The following is a 20,780-nucleotide window of genomic DNA, read 5'->3' as shown; positions in this document are numbered from 1 at the left end:
GTTGGGAGACTCCCTTTCCTGGGTTTCTCTGAGTGACGCTGTGCAATGTTTCTCAAAAGGGTCACCACTGGAATCTGGAGTAGGACACATCTTCACTGCATTGTATTCCTTTGTTTTTGTTTAGGTGTTAAGTTGTGTCCAACTCTTTTGTGACCCCATGGATTGTAGCCTGCCAGGCTCCCTGTGCACGGGATTTACCAGGCAGGAATACTGGAGTGGGTTGCCATTTTCTTCTCCGGGGGATTTTCCTGACCCAGGGATCGAACCTGCGTCTCCTGCATTAGCAGGCAGAGTCTTTACCACGGAGCCACCTGGAAAGCCACCAAGGAAGCATTGTGTTCCTACCCATTGTGAAATACTGAGCATTCCCGGTTCCCACCCACTAAGTGCCAAGGACATTCCCCAATCGGTGCGATGACCAAAACAGTTCCCCAACATTTCCAAAGCCCTTGGAGAAATGGTGGTGGTGGTGGGGGGTGATCCTCTCTGGTTGGGAAACAGCACTATAGCCATCATTTCTTCCCCTGATCCCAGTGGTCTGAGAGGCCCCCTGCAGGAGGGTCAGGCTTTTTTCCTGCACCAGGTACTGGATGACAGGTTCCAATCAGAATGTTAGTAAGAAAGTCAGGCGTGAAGCAGTCCTGGCCTGCTAACAGGAATCATGGCAGGTTAACCAGCACACAATACAAAGAATCCCGCTCAACATTTTTATGACTGGGGGCAGCAGGAGGGGTAAGGCCTTGCCTCCAAAAATCCCTGTGAAGCTTTCAAGGCAGCCCAGAGATTATGACCTTGTCTCTGAGTGCATTCGCAGCATCACCCCCATGTTTCTGCCAAGAGATCACTCTGCTTTGAAAACAGCTTCACTGGGCATCGCCCTCACTCAGGGCACCTCTGAAAATCTAATCAGAAAGAAAATAGAAAAGAAAGGCACAGGTGGTGCCATTTATTTTATCCTTCTGCCTGACACTCATTGAACTTGTCACCTGCTTCCTTTAGACCCCTCCCCCCACACACAACTTTTCCTTGAGGCTGGAGACATATGGTCTGTGCCTGAGCACGCGGCTGCTGTCACTGGGTTCTATGGGAACAAGTACTGAGTTTCAGGCTTTGCCCTCATTTTCTCTTAGTGATACAATCTGGAGACTGGGGATTTATGTTCTTTCTCTCCCCTGCTACACACTGCCTTGTGTATATATATCTATATATCTATATCTATAACTATATATATATATCTCTCTTTAGACTTTTCAAAGCAATTTCTTTAGACTTTTCAAAGTAATTTCCCACATCAACATGGTTTTCACAGTTAATGCCAACCTTCAGAGAAGGTAGAAGTCATCACACTCGTTTTACAAGTTGAGAAAACAGGCCCAAAGATGCTAGCCGGCTCTGTGAAAGTCCCACAGGGAACTGGGGAGACAGCAGGGTTAGATCCCACGTCTTTTCTGGCTCTGTGCCTTCCTCGCCACCACCCTGTCTTGATAGCACAACACACCCTCACCTCGGGGGAGGGAATGCATACCCACAGGACTGGAGCTCTCTCTCCATCTCAAATGTGGTCCTGATTCTGGATGCCAAATGGGCCCTCTGGTCAGTAATACAGACCTGAAGCCAGATGGCTTCATTCAGATGCCAACACACTCTGCAGCCTGGAAGTCAAAGCTCAACAAATGCCCCCAAATGCCTTCTTACTAGTTCCAAGGGCGTACCTGGAGAACAGAGAGCATACCCTTCTCCAGGCTTTGGTATTGCTCTGAAAGTGAAAGTTGCTTAGTTGTGTCCGACTCTTTGTGACCCCATGGACTGTACAGTCCATGGAATTCTCCAGGCCAGAATACTGGAGTGGGTAGCCTTAGCCTTTCCCTTCTCCAGGGGATCTTCCCAACCCAGAGATTGAACCCACATCTCCCTCATTGCAAGTGGATTCTTTACCAGCTGAGCCACAAGGGAAGCCCTTGGTATTGCCCTGCTTTGTGTAAAAACAAACCAACAAAACCCAGACCAGATGAAACCAAACACCCAGAAGGCTAAAATAATAATCATGCATGCATACATGCTAAGTCGCTTCAGTTGTGTTCGACTCTTGTGCAACCCCATGAACTATAGCCCATAAGGCTATAGTTATGGGCTATCCCTCTGTCCATGGGATTTTCTAGGCAAGAATACTGGAATGGGTTGCCATTTCCTTCTCCACAGGATATTCCTGACCTAAGGACTGAACCTACATCTCTTACATCTCCTGCAGTGGCGGGCAGATTCTTTACCACTAGTGCCACCTTGGAAGCCCAAAATAATGTCAACAAGTAAACAAAAATAATCCAACTATTTGTGACCCCATGGTCTGCAGTCTGCCAGGCTCCTCTGTCCATGGTGGCTCAGCAGTAAAGCAATTTGCCTGCAATGCAGGAGACGTGAGTTCAGTCCCTGGGTTGGGAAGATCCCCCAAAGGAGGGCATGGCAACCCACTCCAGCATTCCTGCCAGGAAAATCCCAGGTACAGAGGAGCCTGGTGGGCTACAGTCAGCAGCGTCACAAAAGAGTAGGACATGACTGAAGCAACTGAGCATCCCATCAAACAAAAATAGTAGTCTCAAAACAGCCATATGCATATACACAATCTTATGCTTGACTGTAACACTTAAAGGTCTTCTGGTCACCTTTTGCCTCCAATCATAACTACCCCAAACAAATGAAAATGTAGTGTCATTTAAATATATGCTATGCTGAGAAATACAACTGACACACCTAAAACCTAAATGTACAGTTGAATTGATGATTAGAAAGCAAACATCCCTGTAACTACCACACAGGTCAAGAAAGACAGCAATGCCAACACCCCAGAAAGCTCCATCCTTCCCCACTGGACGTAACTACCATCCTGACTTTTGGGACAATCGTTGCCTCGGTTTTCATTATAGTTGTATTACATTTATGCACTTCCCTCTACAATATAGTTTAGTTTTGTCTATTTTGACCCTCATGTTAATTGAATTGCATTATGTGTATTTGTGCACGTAGATGCATCTTCCTCTTACTCAGCTGCAGGCTTGAGGTATAATATATTGACTTTCAAAAAACTTCTGCTCCCCTCAACCTAGTCCTCTGTGACAACCTTGAAGGGTGGGAGGGAGGTCCAAGAGAGAGGGGACATGTGTATACCTATGGTTGATTCATGTTGATGTATGGCAGAAAGCAACACAACATTGTAAAGCAATTGTCCTTCAATTAAAAATAAATATTAAAAAGACTTCTGCTCACTTTATTTGCACCTGGAAGTACTTCTTTGTACCTAACTTTTTTTGCTGAAGCTCACTTTTGCCAACTGTTCCCCTTTGGAGATGGAAGGAGAAAGCTGATTGGCATGCTTTAAGATCCATTTATCTTTCTGAAGTTTGTTGAAGTCCCTTCGATCTTTTCTTTCGCCAGGCTCAGTAATTTCACTTTCCCTTACACATTGCCTCATAGTTTTGATACTCTAGTTAATCCCTTAGTAATCTTTCTAATAAAACCATACCAAATAGCTCCAGATATGATTGCCCTCAAAAAGCAATCTGAGAGGAGGCCAGGTAAAGGGAAACAGGGAAACAGTCCTACCCCTAAGGACTTCTCCAAAAGATAACAAAACCTGCTGGAAATCAGCTCCTAATACATGATGTTTTCTGAAATTCCCTGGGAAATATTAATAAGGAATATGTCTGTCTTTCAAAACCCAGCATTTCACACAGTTATCACTGGGACTCATTGCTTATCAGGTCTGTCACTGTCAGAGATGATGTGGTCTCCCTCATCCTATGAAAAATGTGCTCAGAAAACCAACATTTGCTAGATTCTTCTAAGATCCCTTGGTTGTCTCCTGACTTTGCTTTCTCATCTCTACCACCAGCCTCTTCTCACATTTCTTTTCCATTGTCATTTCCATTTAAAAGAGACATGGTACAACATGAATGAACCTGGAAGACATTCTGCTAAGTGAAATGAGCCAGGCACAAAAGAAATATACTGCATGATACACAGAAATATACACATACACATGATACACAGAAATATACTGCATGATTCCACTTCTATGAGGTGCCTAGAGGAGTCAAATTCGCAGAGACAGAGAGTAGAATGGTGATAGCCAGGAGCTGGGGGAGGGGAAATGGGAAGCAGTTTATAGGAATAGAATTTCAGTTTGGGAAGATGAAAAAATTACCGAGATGGATGGTGGTGAGGGTTACACAACAATATAAGTGCATTTAATGGCACAGAACTGTACAATTGAAAGTGATTAAAATGGGAAATTTTGTTACAATATATGTATACTTTATTCCATAAAAATTTTCACAAATAAAAAGATTTTTAAAGAGAGAGAAGGAAGAGGGAGCAAGAGAAATAGAGAAACAAAGTGAGGAAGAAAGCAAGCCACATTTCTCTGCTCCTTCTGCTCCCTAACCCTAATCCCCCATTTTTCGCCTATTAAAATAATGAAGGAATACAGCTTATAAAAGGTCGGGTGGTGAGTGTGGACTCTGATTTGACCTTAGATCCCTGAGGGCATGATATCATAAATGTCAAGACATCAAAGCTGCAAATTCATTTGCTAAAGGAGAGAAAAACTGAACTTGCAGGGACACTTATCTTATCTCTCTGTTTTAAAAGTAATCTCTACTCCCAAGTTTGATGTCTTTCCCTCTCTACTCAATTAAAAAAATATCCAAACAACCTTCTTCCTCCCCCTCCTGCAGACAACTTTGATTTATCCATTTCTTTTAAAGATACAGTACATATACTTCATAACCTCTCTCCAATTCAGGGAGTGCAGCCCTAAAAAATATAACCCTGTTTCAGCAGCCACACACCTATTGCTAGATCACTTCCCACTCTCTGGGTCTTAGTGTGTATGTGGTGAAGACAAGAGACAACACATCAAGATATTTCTAAAATAGACTACTTTTATGGCCAAAAAAATGGAGTCCTGTGAGGAGGTGGATTTTGGAACAGATTTCAGTAACTGACACCCTCAGTCCACCAGTTTCTAAAATCACTTTGAGGGAATAGCTGACAGTATAAAAATCTAGATACAAAAATCAGAGGAAAATCACTCTAATAAAGACCACTATTTATTTCAGTGGCTGCAAATAATCTGGTAAAACTTTTGGGTTATAGTCATTTTGCATCCAAAACCCTGAAGTGAAACCCTTTGGCTCTAGGCAACAGATAGCAAGGATATTCGGTTACTTCTGTAACATATTGGTTTTAAATTAACACCACCAAAGTGAAAAACTTGAGAGCTGGCAACTCATTCTAGAAATCACTGTGCCTTCTGCCACAAATAAAGAACTTATCCCTCACAATACAGAGAGGCTTGGTCTCTGCAGGACTATACAAAAGGTAAAGCCTGATGGGAGGAACTGACTCATGTGAAAAGATCCTGATGCTGGGAAATATTGAAGGAGGGAGGAGAAGGGTACCACAGAGGATCAGATGGTTGGATGGTATCACTGACTCAATGGACATGAGTTTGAGTAAACTCTGGGTGTTGGAGATGGACAGGGAGGCCTGGCGTGCTGCAGTCCATGGGGTCGCAAAGAGTCCGACACGACTGGGCGACTGAACTGAACTGAAAGCCTGATTTCCTTGGCTTATTCCTTCATATCTCCCCCATCCCACCCCACCCCCCGCCACGCCCTCCCAGCTCCTGCCCCTGTTAGTGGCCTCAGGATCTCCCCCAGCTCACCACCACCACTCACTACCATCAGATTCTGTTTTCTAAATCTTGTGTGCTGGTCAAATGAAAAATGATTAATAAGACTCACAGACTTAGGGAATGAACTTACAGTTGCCGAAGGGAAAAGATAGTTAGGGAGTTTGGGATCGACATGTACACACTGCTATATTTAAAATGGATAACCAACAAGGACCTACTGTGTAGCACAGGAATCTCTGCTCAATGTTATGTGGCAGCCTGGATGGGAGGGGAGTTTGGGGAAGAATGGATACATGTATATGTATGGCTGAGTCCTTTCATTGTTCACCTGAAACTATTACAATATTGTTAATTGGCTATACCCCAATATAAAAATAAAAATTTTAAAAAAATGATGAATAAGAGTTATCACCTCCAAAGAGAGATGAATTTCTCAGGAATCAAAGTCTGAAATAAAAAGATGAAGCTTTAAGAATAACAGCTAATTAAAATTAAAAGCTTTTGCACAACACAGGAAACTATAAGCAAGGTGAAAAGACAGCCTTCAGAATGGGAGAAAATAATAGCAAATGAAGCAACAGACAAACAATTAATCTCAAAAATATACAAGCAACTCCTGCAGCTGAATTCCAGAAAAATAAACGACCCAATCAAAAAATGGGCCAAAGAACTAAACAGACATTTCTCCAAAGAAGACATACAGATGGCTAACAAACACATGAAAAGATGCTCAACATCACTCATTATTAGAGAAATGCAAATCAAACCCACAATGAGGTACCATTTCACACCAGTCAGAATGGCTGCTATCCAAAAGTCTACAAGCAATAAATGCTGGAGAGGGTGTGGAGAAAAGGGAACCCTCTTACACTGTTGGTGGGAATGCAAACTAGTACAGCCACTATGGAGAACAGTGTGGAGATTCCTTAAAAAACTGGGAATAGAACTGCCATATGACCCAGAAATCCCACTGCTGGGCATACACACCGAGGAAACCAGAATTGAAAGAGACGCATGTACCCCAATGTTCATCGCAGCACTGTTTACAATAGCCAGGACATGGAAGCAACCTAGATGTCCATCAGCAGACGAATGGATAAGGAAGCTGTGGTACATATACACAATGGAATATTACTCAGCCATTAAAAAAATACATTCGAATTGGTTCTATTGAGATGGATGAAACTGGAGCCCGTTATACAGAGTGAAGTAAGCCAGAAAGAAAAACACCAATACAGTATACTAATGCATATATATGGAATTTGAAAGATGGTGATGATAACCCTATATGCGAGACAGAATAAGAGACACAGATGCATAGAACAGTCTTATGGACTCTGAGGGAGAAGGTGAGGGTGGGACGTTCTGGGAGAATAGCATTGAAACATATATATTATCATATGTGAAACAGAACACCATTCCATGTTCGATGCATGAGAGGGGAGGGGGGTCTAGGAAGGGGAACACATGTAAACCCATGGCTGACTCATGTCAATGTATGGCAAAAACTACTACAATATTGTAAAGTAATTAGCCCCCAACTAAAATCAATAAATTTATATATATAAAAAAAAAGAATAACAGCATTTCAGGTACCAGGTAACTTAGCAGGGAAGTAGGGTGGGAGGGGAGGATTCTGACACAATGCTGGCTGGACAGGTCATAGGAAATGCAGGTAATCATCTCCTGCTCTGCTTACTCAGAAGGCAGGCCCTGATCTTTGGATCAGCCCTGCAACCAGGAAGAAATCTCCCTAAAGGACATTTTTCTAATCCTTTCCTTAAAATACCCTAGATGTGACTCTTATTTCAAACTAAGTTGAAAACAGACTAAGCTGAAAACACTGATTTTATTTCAAACTATGTTGATTGCTTTTCCCTTTGAGAGTTTCATTTGTTTATCAGCAGAAATTCCTGGGCTAATTCCGAGAAATGCCATTCATTTCTCGCCAACAAGTCATGGACAATGGGTGGGGTAGAGGGGTGAGCTCCCCACGGAGGGTCCTTCTTTCTGGACCTGACAGCCAGGGGCTCTGAATGTGGACAATGGCAAAAGAGAAAAGCGTTGGGTGGGAGCTCTGGGAGAGTAGGGAGGCCAGCCAGAGGGAACAGTAAGTACATGTCACTGCAGGGTTGACCCGAGAGGAGTGTCACACAGGCAAAGTATGTTTCCGGTGTGCCTGTGCTCCCCATTACCAGAGAAACAATGTTGTCAAGTTGCCCACGGCCCTCTGCAGATGTGCAGGGGCCTCTACTCCAAGGTCTTGCCCAGGACTGCTCTCTGAAGGCAGTGCTTCTGACCTCCTTTATCAAGCTTTCCCCTGGGCCCTATTACCCTATGTCGTCCACCATCCAAGTGCAACAGAATTACCTGAGGTACTTGTTTAAAATGCAGAATACCCTCAACAGTCCAAACGAGTCAGAAATTTTAGTGTAGGGCAGTCTGCATTTTATCAAATCCCTTTAAGCACGCTAAAGTTTGAGTAATATGAATTTGAGGTCCTGTTCTAAAACGGCTTGCTACTCGAATGAACTTCTCCAAACTAAGATACTATATTTACCAATAAGTGTTAGTTGCTCAGTCGTGTCCGACTCCTTTGCGACCATGGAAGATAACCCACTAGGCTCCTCTGTCCATGGAATTCTCAATAGCTTGTTGCTATAAATAGCTTCTAGAAATGGAATGGCATAATCCAAGACTTCCTAAAACATATACTAAAGAACACTAATCCTTCAAAATGCTCTATAAAAAACAGGTCCCAGGAATTCCATGGAGGTCCACTGGTTAGGACTCCGCAGTTTTACCGTGGTGGCATGGGTTCAATCCCTGGTTGGGGAACTAAGATCCCACAAGCCATGTGGCACAGCCAAAAGTAAAAGGTTCTATGGCTGAATAAGTTTGGAAAATACTGCATCCCATACACTCACTTATAGATTCATAATGCATATTAATATATTAAAGGCTCTGAGAAGTCCTGTATTAAAAGAAACCTATCTTTAAAAAAATAAATCTATTTATCTTTCTCTAATCCAGAGACTCTTGAGTTTATTTGACCATATAAATGTTTTCTCTAGTTAACCCTAACATTATCCCATAAATTATGTTCCTTGCAGCAAACTTTGGGAAACAGTGTCTTAACCCAGAAGAGTGATTGTAATGGTGGAGGTTTTTAAAAATATAGCAAGCACATGGAAGATTTTATTTCAGACAAATGGGGCTTTTCAGTATTCCTCAATAATGCACCACCTTCTTCACCTCTGTATGGGGCCAATTTTGATTAACATCCATAGAAAGAAATAGAAGAGCTGTGCTCTACCATGACAGAAAGCCATACCTGTCCTAAATGTCTTGTTCTTATATGGCATAAGGGCTCCTCAAATACAAACAGAAAATATTCTTTTTTAAAAAAGCAACTAAACCCCAAGGGTTTACCAGATACAAAGATCACCTCACCTGGCAGAAGGCAAGCTAAGTGCCACTTTCCTGGAGAAGTTTTAACCCTTTATACTCTGCAGTGTTCAAGGAACAAGTGTATGAGGAAAATAATGGAAATAAAGCATGGAAGACAGTGAAAGAGGTCTGAGAGGTAACAGGGCAGTCAGTACAGACATGGAGGGCCTACTGATCAATAGCGAAAATCTCTGCGGCCACTTCTCAACAATCAGTATAAGAATGCTAACAATGATAATAATAATAATGATAACAATAAACTATAACCTCTGCTATCCCAGAGACCAACATTCCAGAATCCTCAAGCTTTTGGATAGCTCTGGACCCAGACAGAGTTTTGTTAAAAATATACCAATCTTTTGAGAATTCTCTGGCAGTCCAGTGGTTAGGACTTGGTGCTTTCACTGCCAAGGGCCTGGGTTCAATCCCTGGTCAGGGAACAAAGATCCCTCAAAGCCAAAAAAAATATCTTTTGTATGATAAGAAATGACCCTTGATTGACCATCTTGAATACTATGAGTTTTTAGTTACCTTACCGAAGGAAAATAATATGCTAATTAGCTGTTACTATGTAAAAGGAGTTGATCTTTTTCAATCAAACCCAGTAGGCAAGTGAATACAGAATTCAGAAAAGAGCAAAAGGAGCAAGAAGAGCATAATGACGATCAAACATGGATGATGGCAACAGCAGCAATCAGCAGCAAACATGAGGTGGTAGCAGAGATGAATCATAAAAAAATGAGATGGTTTTAAATTTTGGAAGCGATTTCTCAATAAGTTAAACATAGAATTATCCTATGACTCAGAAATTCCACTCCTAGGTATATACTAAAAATAATAGAAAACATATGCCACACAAAAACTTACACCTGAATGTTCATAGCTCTATTAACAATAGTTAGAAGGTAAAAACAACTCAAATGTCCATCAACCGATGAATGTATAAGCAAAATGTGGTATATCCATACAATGAAATATTATTCAATCATTAAAAGGAATAAATTACTGATAAATGCTACAACATGGATAAATCTTAAAATATTATGCTAAGTGAAAGAAGCCAGATGCAAAAGGTCACATATTTTATGGTTTCATTTATATGCAATGTCCAGAATAGTAAAATCCATGGAAACAGAAAGCAAATCAGTGGTTGCCAGGGGCTAAGGCAGGAGGGGTAATGGGGAGTGACTATTTAACAGGCACAGAGTTTCCTTTTTTGAGGTGGTAAAAAATTTCAGTAACTAGGTTAGTGGTGATGTTGCACAACATTGTGAATGTTCTTAATGCTACCAATTATACACTGCAAAGTCATAAATTTTACATTACACCTACTTTACCACAACAAAAAAATAGATACATCTCCCCCTTGAACTTTTGCCCTTGAAAAAAAAAAAAACAATTGGAGGGAGCTAAAAAGACTTGTCTACTTGATTCCTGAAACACTGGAAGTCACAGACATGGAGACAGACATAGTCCTACAACCAGACTCCTCTTTTTATACAAATGTACAGGAATACAAAGTGCAGACAGGGCAGTGATTACAAACCAAAAAAAAAGATTCAGAGTGGCTGAGTGATTTGCAACCCTCACTTTAAACTGTCCAAGACCAAATGCCACATAGCTAACTCCTATCTTACATAGTCTGTTTCTGCTAGAGTATAGACTTGTGTAATCCAAACATGTTCATATGTAAATGGTAGATAAGAAAATTATATTGATATAAAATAGAAATTGTATTGGTTCAGACATGATTTTTCTTAGAAAATTCATATTTTGCACCATCAAGAGACAGTAACTAGATGCCAAGTATACACTAACACAACTGAAATTCTGCAAACGATGAAAGGAAACAGTACTCTATCCTATTGCTATTCACCACACATCTTCCTCTTGGCTCGGTTTGGCCATATGCTTGGTCTTCCAAATGCTTATCGCGTGATTCTGATCTTGGGCATTTTTCTCTTGTCTCTATAACTCAGTGGCCTCAACCCTTTCTTATGCCTCCTTCCTTCAAGCTTAAGTCACCATTTTAAAGGATGAACTCTCTACTTACTGTAATATTCTTTTTTTTTCATTAGAAATCTAAGATGCCTTTTAAACCACACTAGTATTTTATCAGTATAGTTGTTTTATTAGTACTCTAGTTACAAAGTTCCACAAGTTCAGAGTTGTCTGCTCCAATCTTGTTTTTTCCTTAAGCCCTGTTATTTTTCAGTGTACAGTTTTGCAGAATGGGAGGATTTTCAGAAAAGCACATATTGCATTATAGCAGAAATGCCTATATTCACTAGCTAGCTCTCCTGTTGAGAGAAATGGCATAGGACTTCCAACATCTCCTCATGAGAGCACAGGGCATTTGTGGAAAGGGTGTTTCCTTAACCTAACTGGAATGTAAAAGACTGGGGTGAGGAGTGCCTCTCTTGGCAAAACCACACTGTCATTCTCTCTACTAAAACCATATCATAGAACTAAACCTCTTCACATCTAGCCTAAAGGAAACACTAGATTAAGTCTCTGGTAACAGATCAAATCAGATATTTTGGCAAATTTATAACAGCTCTTTAATGACCCGGGAATGTTGGAATACTTCTAATGGAACCAAAATTTATCCATTCTGAATAACAAATTCTTAATGGAATGACCAATTAAGAAAACTGTTACATAATTTAGTGATTTAGGCTCCTAATCACTACAAAAGTCATATCTTGGTGATAAAATTATACATGAAGAACAGAAGGAAACAAGTCATATTCTTTCTCTCCCCCTTTCCCCTTTACCATTCAACTCCCTCCAAAAGAAAATATATGAAATTCCATTCCAACAAATCTCTCATTAGGGATAATAGATTGACTCCTGCTTAGAGACTGGGATGAATTTCATGACCTTTTTGACTCCAGTACAGTCTTGACTTTCTTATTAAGAATGTTCTACCCTCCCTGTACTACCAGCCACTTTGGCCCCAGTAGAGCCCTGTGGTACATGATCAAGACTTAACTTCTACCATGGAGACCAAGGGAAGTGCTGGAGAAAAAGTTTTCACTTGCTCTTCATGAGAATTGATTTAGATTTCTCTTTGGTAATTATGGAAAAGCAGTCTGCATACTCTGATTTCCATGGTTCAGCAGGAGTTACATTAGACAAGCTCAAATGCAGGTGCGAACCTTGGAAATTTCTAGGGGTAAGAAGTTTAGAAACAAGAGCCACGGGATACACAGAAACAGACAGGGGGGTGAAGTCTCCTCTGTCTCCTCCAGTGGAAGATGGGCTCTAGGCATGGCAGGTAGGACCTTCCCACCAAGTCCACCACTACCCAGTAAACACTCCCTGAAGTTGATATGGCTGTAAGATTGCATATAAAACCTTGGATATATGGCTCCCTTATTTGATTTCCCTTTTTGATATAGAACTTGTTCATTACCTTGGCTTTAAATATTCTATTTTTCAGTGAAGATGTTTTCATCACAGTGCTTTCCATTGGGTTAAGACACAAATCTAGAGCCTCTTCCTTTGACCAAATATTCCTGTGGCCCTGAAGGCATGAGTTTCCTCATGCCTAATAATAATTGGGGTGGAAGGAATACAGAGAAGTCATCACATCCATTGCCCAGTCTCAAAGCAAAACTATCCCAAATCTATCTCAGATGGGTGGGTACTTTTTATTTCCAGAAATATGCAGTAAAGAGACTAAAATTCTCCTTATTCATTTATTCTAGGATTTAACAACCACTGTGTCCCAAGTTCTGTCTTTTATCAAACTCCATTCTTCTCTGCTATAGTTTAAACCTGTTTATTCTTGTTTTATCTTCAATAGAAAGAAAGAATTGCTGATTTGCACTCCAGGTCAATATGGCAGAGAGAGCACATGAGAAAATGCTGTGCTATTTTTCAAAGAACAGTAAGTGATGAAATATAAAAGTAAAAATAAATAAATAAAACTGTAAAACTGTAAAATCATCCTCAGAAAGAAAAGGAAACTCTATTAAATAAAACACAGGCAAAAGGAAAGTACAGCAATAAATGAGGGCCAACACAATATGATCCACTGGCAGTTCGGACCAGACATAGATAGTTATATCCAGGCAGCTGAGCAAGAACTATGGCCTACAAATGGCTTCCTGTGTAAATCTAAGGACTTAGAGTCACACTCTTCACATGTAAACAGGGGCTAACATAGTTTGCCCACCCAAGTTCATTCTCTCGCATGGACTGACTGCCCAAGAAAGGCAGCTACAGCTGAGGTCCCAATCCAAGGACTAGCCCTGCACAAGAAAACAGAGGTAGAAGCAGACTATACAGACATGATGGAGTCCAAGGTGGGACACCAACATACGACCTGGTTTAGTGCTAAGTAAGCTACAAGGCCTGAAAATAATGCTACCACAAGAAAGGAAGGACTTAGGCAAGAGAAAACCCATGGATGATGACCTTTTAGACAAAAATTTTAGAAAACAAGGGGGAATTTGGAACTAAGGAAAGCTATCAAGAAATCTAACAAAAGTGAGAATTCACACCTGAAAATATGCATATTTAAGCAATCAGAAATAGACTTTAAATAAATATTTAAATACCTTAAAGCAATAAATAAGAGAACAAGACATCAGGAAACAATAACAGGGGTTTACAAAATGGCAATATGTAGACATTTTTTACATATAATTCAAAAATGGGGGAAATACAGTTTTTAAAAATAAAACAACAAAACCCAAGAGATAGCCTAAATAGTAGGCATGAAAAAGCTGGAGAAACAATTCATGAATTGGAAGGCCAACTTGAAGTTATATATCATTACAGGGAGTATACAAATATTACGGGGAAAAATAAAGGAGACATTAAAGACACAGAGCTTAAATTAAATGAAATGCAATGACATCAGAGAAGGCAATGGCAACCCACTCCAGTACTCTTGCCTGGAAAATCCCATGGATGGAGGAGCCTGGTAGGCTGCAGTCCATAGGGTTGCGAAGAGTCGGACATGACTGAGAGACTTCACTTTCACTTTTCACTTTCATGCATTGGAGAAGGAAATGGCAACCCACTCCAGTGTTCTTGCCTGGAGAATCCCAGGGATGGCAGAGCCTGGTGGGCTGCCATCTATGGGGTCGCACAGAGTCAGACACGACTGAACTTAGCAGCAGCAGCAGCAGCAACAGCAGCAATGACATACACCAAAGACAAGGTTAAGAATGAGAAAAAATAGAAGAAAATATAGTTTTCACAAAAATAATCACTTGAAATTGAAGAAAAACGTTAGTCCATTGACTGGAAAAACTCATGTGTTAAGCAGGCTAAATAAAAATAAATCATACATCAAAACATCTCCTTGTTTGCATAAAAGGAAAAAGATAAAATCTTAAAAGCTAGAAGGCAGATTATGTATAAAAGAATTATAATCAAAGCAGACTTCTTATCCACAAACAAAGGAAGTCATGAAACTATTTATTAATATCTTCAAAGGGCTGAGGGAAAATAAATGTGAATCTATAATTTTATACCCAGCCAAATTATCACTCAAGAATGAGGGCAAAATAAAGACATTTTTGCATATAAGGATTAGGGAACTTTAGGGCCACTACCTACAGAAAGAACTGTTAAATGTTACAGTTAGAAAGAAAAATGAACTCACAAAGAAGTGACCTCTAAGAACAAGAAGGCAAAGGAAATGAACAGCTGTTTCTGTCTTTTAAGTCTTAAAGATGATGATGTTTATTTCTCTCCATTTTCTCATTTCTGGGACTTATGACCTTAATTCTTTTAATACTTTCTTTTTCTCTTAAAAGAACTGCTAGCTTATATTTTCCCTTTTTTCTCAGGACTTGCTTCCCTTTATGCAGTTGGAGTAGATGACAGCCATCTTCCACTCTGTGCACTTCCACTCTGTGCTCTATGTCTGGGCCCTGCCCCAACTTCCTTCTTAGGGAAGAATAATTTCTCCACAGCCATTTAGATCAATTCCTATGACATTAAACCACTTTTAGATACTTCTGGGATAAGAAGATTTTGTAGGGCTATATGACAGGCAACCTGGCAGATGAAAAAACAAAAGAATCCTCCCATGCTACACCCTTGTAATCCAGTTTAAACAGAAGAAGCAAATGTTGTTGTTCAGTTGTAAGTCATGCCCAACTCTTTTTGCAACCCCATGGACTGTAGCCTGCCAGGTTCCTTTGTCCATGGGATTTCCCAGGCAAGAATACTGGTGTGAGTTGCCATTTCCTTCTCCAGGGGATCTTCCTGACCCAGGGATCAAACTCAGGTCTCCAGCATTGCAGGCAGATTGTTTACCACAGAGCCAACAGGGAAGCCCAGGAAGCAAATAAACACATGCAAAAATAGTAAACCTCACTTAGAGATTTATTTCAAAGAATAACTTTAAGACTGATCACATGCCAAGTCAGTATATCATATATTAAAGCGTATACTACTGTAACCAATACTAAGAATGATAAACCTGTGACACAGCATGATCTTCTGACATCTGGAAAGAATTGCAGATGTTCATCAGAGTGTATTTATCAAGATGCATGCATGCTAAGTTGCTTCAGTCGTGTCCAGCTCTTTGAGACCCCATGGACTGTAGCCCGCTAGGCTCCTCTGTCCATGGGATTCTCCAGGCAAGAATCCTGGAGTGGGTTTCCATGTCCTCCTCCAGGGGATCTTCCTGACCCAGAGATTGAACCCACGTCTCTTGTGGTTCCTGCACTGCAGGTGGATTCTTTACCGCTGAGCCACTGTGGAAGCCCATTTATCAAGGTAAGAAAGCACAAGGTATGAAAGTGGTGACAAAAAGGGTTTGGGTCTCCATTGGACAAAAAGGGTCTCCATTCAACAAAATCTCTGTTTCTGTAACATTTCAGTTAACTGAGTTGTCACTGAACCTCATTCCTGGCCTCAGTCCTACCATTTCTGCCCTGACACTTGTAGTTTCTCTCTTGTAAGTTCTGGAAGTTCCTCACTACTTGAAAAAAACACCATGTACGGCGGAGACTAATGGTTCTTCATGTTTTTATGGTTATGTACACTCCTTTAGGAATACCAATAAAGCTATTGATTTTCTCTAAACAATTTACACATATACACTGTTACACCAAAACTGCCAACAATTTTAAAAGGTTTGCTAACCCCTCAAAGTCCACCCACAGACCCCAACTCTGTCCCCGAGGGAAAAAGAGTCAACTTATAGGACTACAAAGCATCTACTGTCCAGGTGCTAAGACGATCACTTAGCTTTTCTTAGGATTGCTGGCGGGCCCACAGGCATTTTCTGAATCATTCCATGCTCGTACTCCTCTCGTGTGGGAGCCTGGCTTCAGTCAGATATGAACCAAGTATCACTGAGGGAGCCCCTGCCTCAGACAAACACCCTACCCGCCAACTGCAAAGGTAGACGTTCTAATAGCCTTGTGAAAAAGTATCTGCCTGCCGTCCCCTTAGCGCTGCTCTGAACAATGTATACATAATAACTGTACAGTCTGGAAGAGGTGACCATTCAGCCAGCAAGCAGCTTTATACTGACATAAACCTCACTGGTTCAGCTCCTTTGATTTATGAACAGCCCCTCATCAATTAGAAGCTATGCTCAAATGCAATTCCAGCACTAATTGCTTAGGACACGTGCCTCCATGCTACAACTCTCCTGGTGTCCGCTGCCCACGGCAGGAAGAGGCTGTTTATCACAGAAAAATCTCTGGGCCACAATTCTCTTCCCTCAATTGATAGGCACCTTCAAATGATTAAAAGCCCAATGAAAACCTGTTACTGCATACCAAATAACTTATTAGAGCCTAGAATGTGCCCCAATTGGGCTATAAACAGTATTTAGGGGCTGGTGCAGGCTGCCTGTAAGTGTCCTATTGTTATTCCTGTCTGGAAGTTTCTTCTTCTGGGGAATTAGAGAGAAGAGGTGGGTTGGGTGGAAGAAAGATGAAGGAAAACCACAGCTGGGAAAGAAAGAGGCAAACTGTTTTACCTGGGCAGCGAGGGCAGCAAAGATGAGGAACGTGCACAGGAGACAGGCAATGAAGGCTTGGACATCTGACTCTGCTGCAAAGTACATTCCCGTTCTGAAAGAGAGAGGCAACAATGACAACAAAATAAATGTCTTTCAGAGGTCACTGGGATCATGACAATTTTGGAAGCAGTCATTCAGGGACTCACTCAGATAGTGAATAATGCATTGCTGAGAAACTGAATGAAATCAGCATTTTCTTTCTTTTTTCTGATAAGTTTATTAGAGTATTTTTCTAAGGATCACTACTACCCCAGATTACAAAGCCTCCCACAATTACTGGGAGGCTTCTTCTGACTTGGCTCTGTGACGTTTCTACCATTCCCTAGCTCTGCACGTCTCTTCCCAGAGCCTAGCTGGATTTCACAATGCCATGGAAGGAAGGGATAAAGAGTGATGAGTCCCTTGAGCTGATATCCACCCCTGGGCAAGGAGAGAGCCCTAGCACATGGATTCTGGAGTCCATATAACTCTGCCTTGATCCAATAAGCTGAGTGCTTCTTCTCCTCACTTCTTTTGCAAGTCAAAATTTTTCTGAGACCAAGCTAGAGTTTGGAATTGAGCTGATTAGCTAGTATGACTAGGGGAGGGGGCGACTGGGTCCTTGTCTGATTTACACTGACAAGATCCCTATCTCTGACAGCTTTCAGCCACTGCTAGAACAAAGGAAGACCTTGGAAACCAATTTTGCATTAACATTTTCCATCCATAACTCATTTGAAGCAAGGGTTATATCCGTCAGGCTCTGGTGAGGGAAGAGGGTGATGAAGACGATGGAGGGAGAAGATGCCTAGCACTTGAGACATTGGCATTGGGATTATATTAACATTTTCACTGCCCTGCCGAGAGCAAAGCCTCAGTCCCCAAGGATTAGCTGTCCATTTCCAATGCGTTGGGTCAAGAATCTGACACAGTCACATCATACCAGGCAGTTACTCAGTCTCTAGATACTCTGCTTAATAACTGCCCTAGCCATTTAAAGATGCAGGCTTCTTTTATCCAAATTCGAATCACCTTACCACAGCTCTTTTTCTTTTCTTGCATACTTCCTAGAATAAATTTTTGGAGCACTACATTTGGAAACACCACGGAGCCTCCTTATGTGTCACACTCCTCAGAGCCAGGTGGTATCATCTTGGAGTAAGATCACCAGAGCACATCAGAAACTACTCCACCTGGCTGAGGTCAAACCGATTCCTTCTTAATGCTTTACATTGGTTTCTGTTCTAGAGCTAATACATTAATAAAAATAATAACCATAATGATGGTAATGTTACAGCAGTTAGCATTTCTCAAATATTGACTATGACCAAGCATTGTTTTAATGCACTGACTGAGACAGATTAGTAAATTTAACCCTTGTCATAATCCTATGAAATAGGTAATACCACTATACCATTTTAAAGAAGAAGAAGCTGAAAGAATCTCAGAGACGTTAAATAACTTGCTTAATATAACATAGCTCAGAAGTGGCGGAACAAGGGTTGGAAACTTGGTCTGTCTTGATTCTAGAGCCCTGCAGTTTTTTAGGACTACCTGATGTTGCCTAAAGGTTAGGTTTCCACATGCTCAAAATTCTGAAAGCCCAATTTTCTGTTCAAATGGCAAAAGAATCAGGCTTGCAAGTGAGGACTCCTGGGCACTAGTGAGGGGTTTCACTTGTTCCATGAGGTCTCAAGTGAGAGGCAGATCTTGAAAATTCTTTCTATATGTTCAGAACTCTCAATTCTCAAGGCCGAGTATAAGGTCTCTTTTCCCAGTTGGCCTAGTGCATTGGTTCTCCACCAGGAACCATTTTGCTCTCCAAGTAACCTTGGGCATGTCCTGAGATATTTTTGGTTGCCACAACTGGGGTGGGTGCTACTGGCTTCTAGTGGATAGAGGCCAGGGGTGCTGTTAAATATCTCACAATACACAGGACAGCTCTCCACAACAAGAAATTATCTGTCCCCAAATGTTAAGAGTGTAGAGGCTTAGAAACCCTGGCTTAGCGTATGACAGAATAGGCTTGTTCAGAAAGATGGACCGTAGCTGTGGTCCTGGGTCACAGCCATGGGACTACCTGCTTTGTCTACTGCAAAGCTATCCAAATGCCTCTTTGAGTGATGGACAGGAGCCAAGGCCAAGCCAAGAGGACTCTAGTCCTCACCAGGTACAGGCCAAGGTTTCACCACCTCAATCCTATTAGTAATTAGTCATTCACTGAAACCACATAAAATACACTCTCCCAGTGAACCAGTTTATAATCTGTCTTAATCTCCTAGCTAATGGCCAGTCTTGAAAATGATATTAAAAAATGATGTCTTATGATCCAGGCATTATATTGAGCTTTTTACTGCACTCTACTTTTTCCTTGTCCTATATCATTTGGCTAAGAGACCGTTTAAGTATCTATCTACAGCAAATACTCAGTGAGTTCTCATGAAAATCAAGACAAAAAGCAATAAAAGAAAAAGACAGGAGATGTGTATTTTTCCTTGCAATATGCCTCCTAACTTCTTTTAGGTTTTTAATCACTCATGCTCCCAGGCCATCTAGGCACTTGAAAGCATGTCTGCCTGCTGAGGAGCAAAGCGTAAATCACATGCCATTAGGGACTATACCTCAGAGCAGATACAGTTCACGCAGTAAACCAACCCATAAGGTTCCAGGTAAGGATGCCATCTTTCACCCACTCTGTACTTCTTGTCTTGAAACACACAATATGTCTCTGAATCTGTGAGGAAGGAGATGGAGAATGTACTGGTTAGAAAACATGGACCAATCACAAAATCCAGAGGCAATCACAGGTTCCATCCATTTTAGTATACATCAAGGAAAGAGGCATAGACGATATTTATAGAACTCCTACAATGGGCTCAATCCCTGGGAAGATCCCATGGAGGGAAGCATGGCAGTCCACTCCAGTATTCTTGCCTGGAGAATCCTCATGGACAGAGGAGCCTGGTGGGCTACAGTTCACAGGGTTGCAAAGAGTTGGACATGACTGAGCCACCAACACACATACAGTATTTCCTTACTTGATTTTACAATGACCCAGTAAGGTTGGCACTGATAATCAAAATTGAAAAGAAAAGACAGATAAGCAAGAAACAGGGAGAAGGTATTTCCAACAAATAAAGTATTAATATAAATACAGTATTAATATCTGGAATATTTTCTCATCATTCACATCAGTAAATAAAGTACCAATCATTCCAATAGAAAAATGATCTAAAGCCATGAGTAGCAATTTAGAAAAGAAATGAGAGCAGGCAATAAATCAGAAAAACTGTTCAACTTCATTAGTAATAAGAGATTCAAACTAAAACTACCCTGAGATAAATGCCTCAAGTTGCTTACTGCCTCAAAGACACTCTGTGATTCTTTCCAGATTCTCACAAGATAAATTCCAATTTGCTTTTCAAATCTTCATTTCCAACTTCTTCAGGATGATGAACTGGGAGTCAGATGGGTCTGAATCCTAATTAGCTTTAGTTGTGTAGCATTGAGCAAGTCATTTGACTCAATCTCAATTTTCAACATCTATGAAATATGGATTACATGTTTCTCAAGCAAATGTGGGAAAATTAGATAAAGCTCTTTGTCAATTATATGTGCTTAGGCACTCAGTCGTGTCCAACTCTTTGTGAC

The 20,780-nt window shown here is 41.0% G+C and overlaps 1 protein-coding gene across 6 annotated transcripts in view; it reads right to left on the bottom strand.

Annotated features, from left to right (window-relative positions):
* CHRDL1 (chordin like 1) overlaps positions 1-20,780 on the bottom strand; it is a 127,469-nt gene that overhangs the window by 77,088 nt on the left and 29,601 nt on the right. For all 6 annotated transcript variants that reach the window (XM_081563752.1, XM_081563750.1, XM_081563753.1 and 3 more), the window contains exons 3-4: positions 19,751-19,863; positions 17,109-17,202 (exon numbers count right to left, since the gene is read on the bottom strand). In XM_081563752.1, the coding sequence (XP_081419878.1) occupies positions 17,109-17,202; positions 19,751-19,863 (207 nt within the window). The remainder of the gene's footprint in view (positions 1-17,108; positions 17,203-19,750; positions 19,864-20,780) is intronic.

The sequence above is a fragment of the Giraffa tippelskirchi genome, chromosome X (assembly GCF_054371585.1).
Source record: "Giraffa tippelskirchi isolate mGirTip1 chromosome X, T2T-mGirTip1v1.2.pri, whole genome shotgun sequence".
NCBI classification, from domain to species: Eukaryota; Metazoa; Chordata; class Mammalia; order Artiodactyla; family Giraffidae; genus Giraffa; species Giraffa tippelskirchi.
Note: the sequence above shows the minus strand (reverse complement) of the source record. Positions and strands in the feature narration are given on the sequence as shown.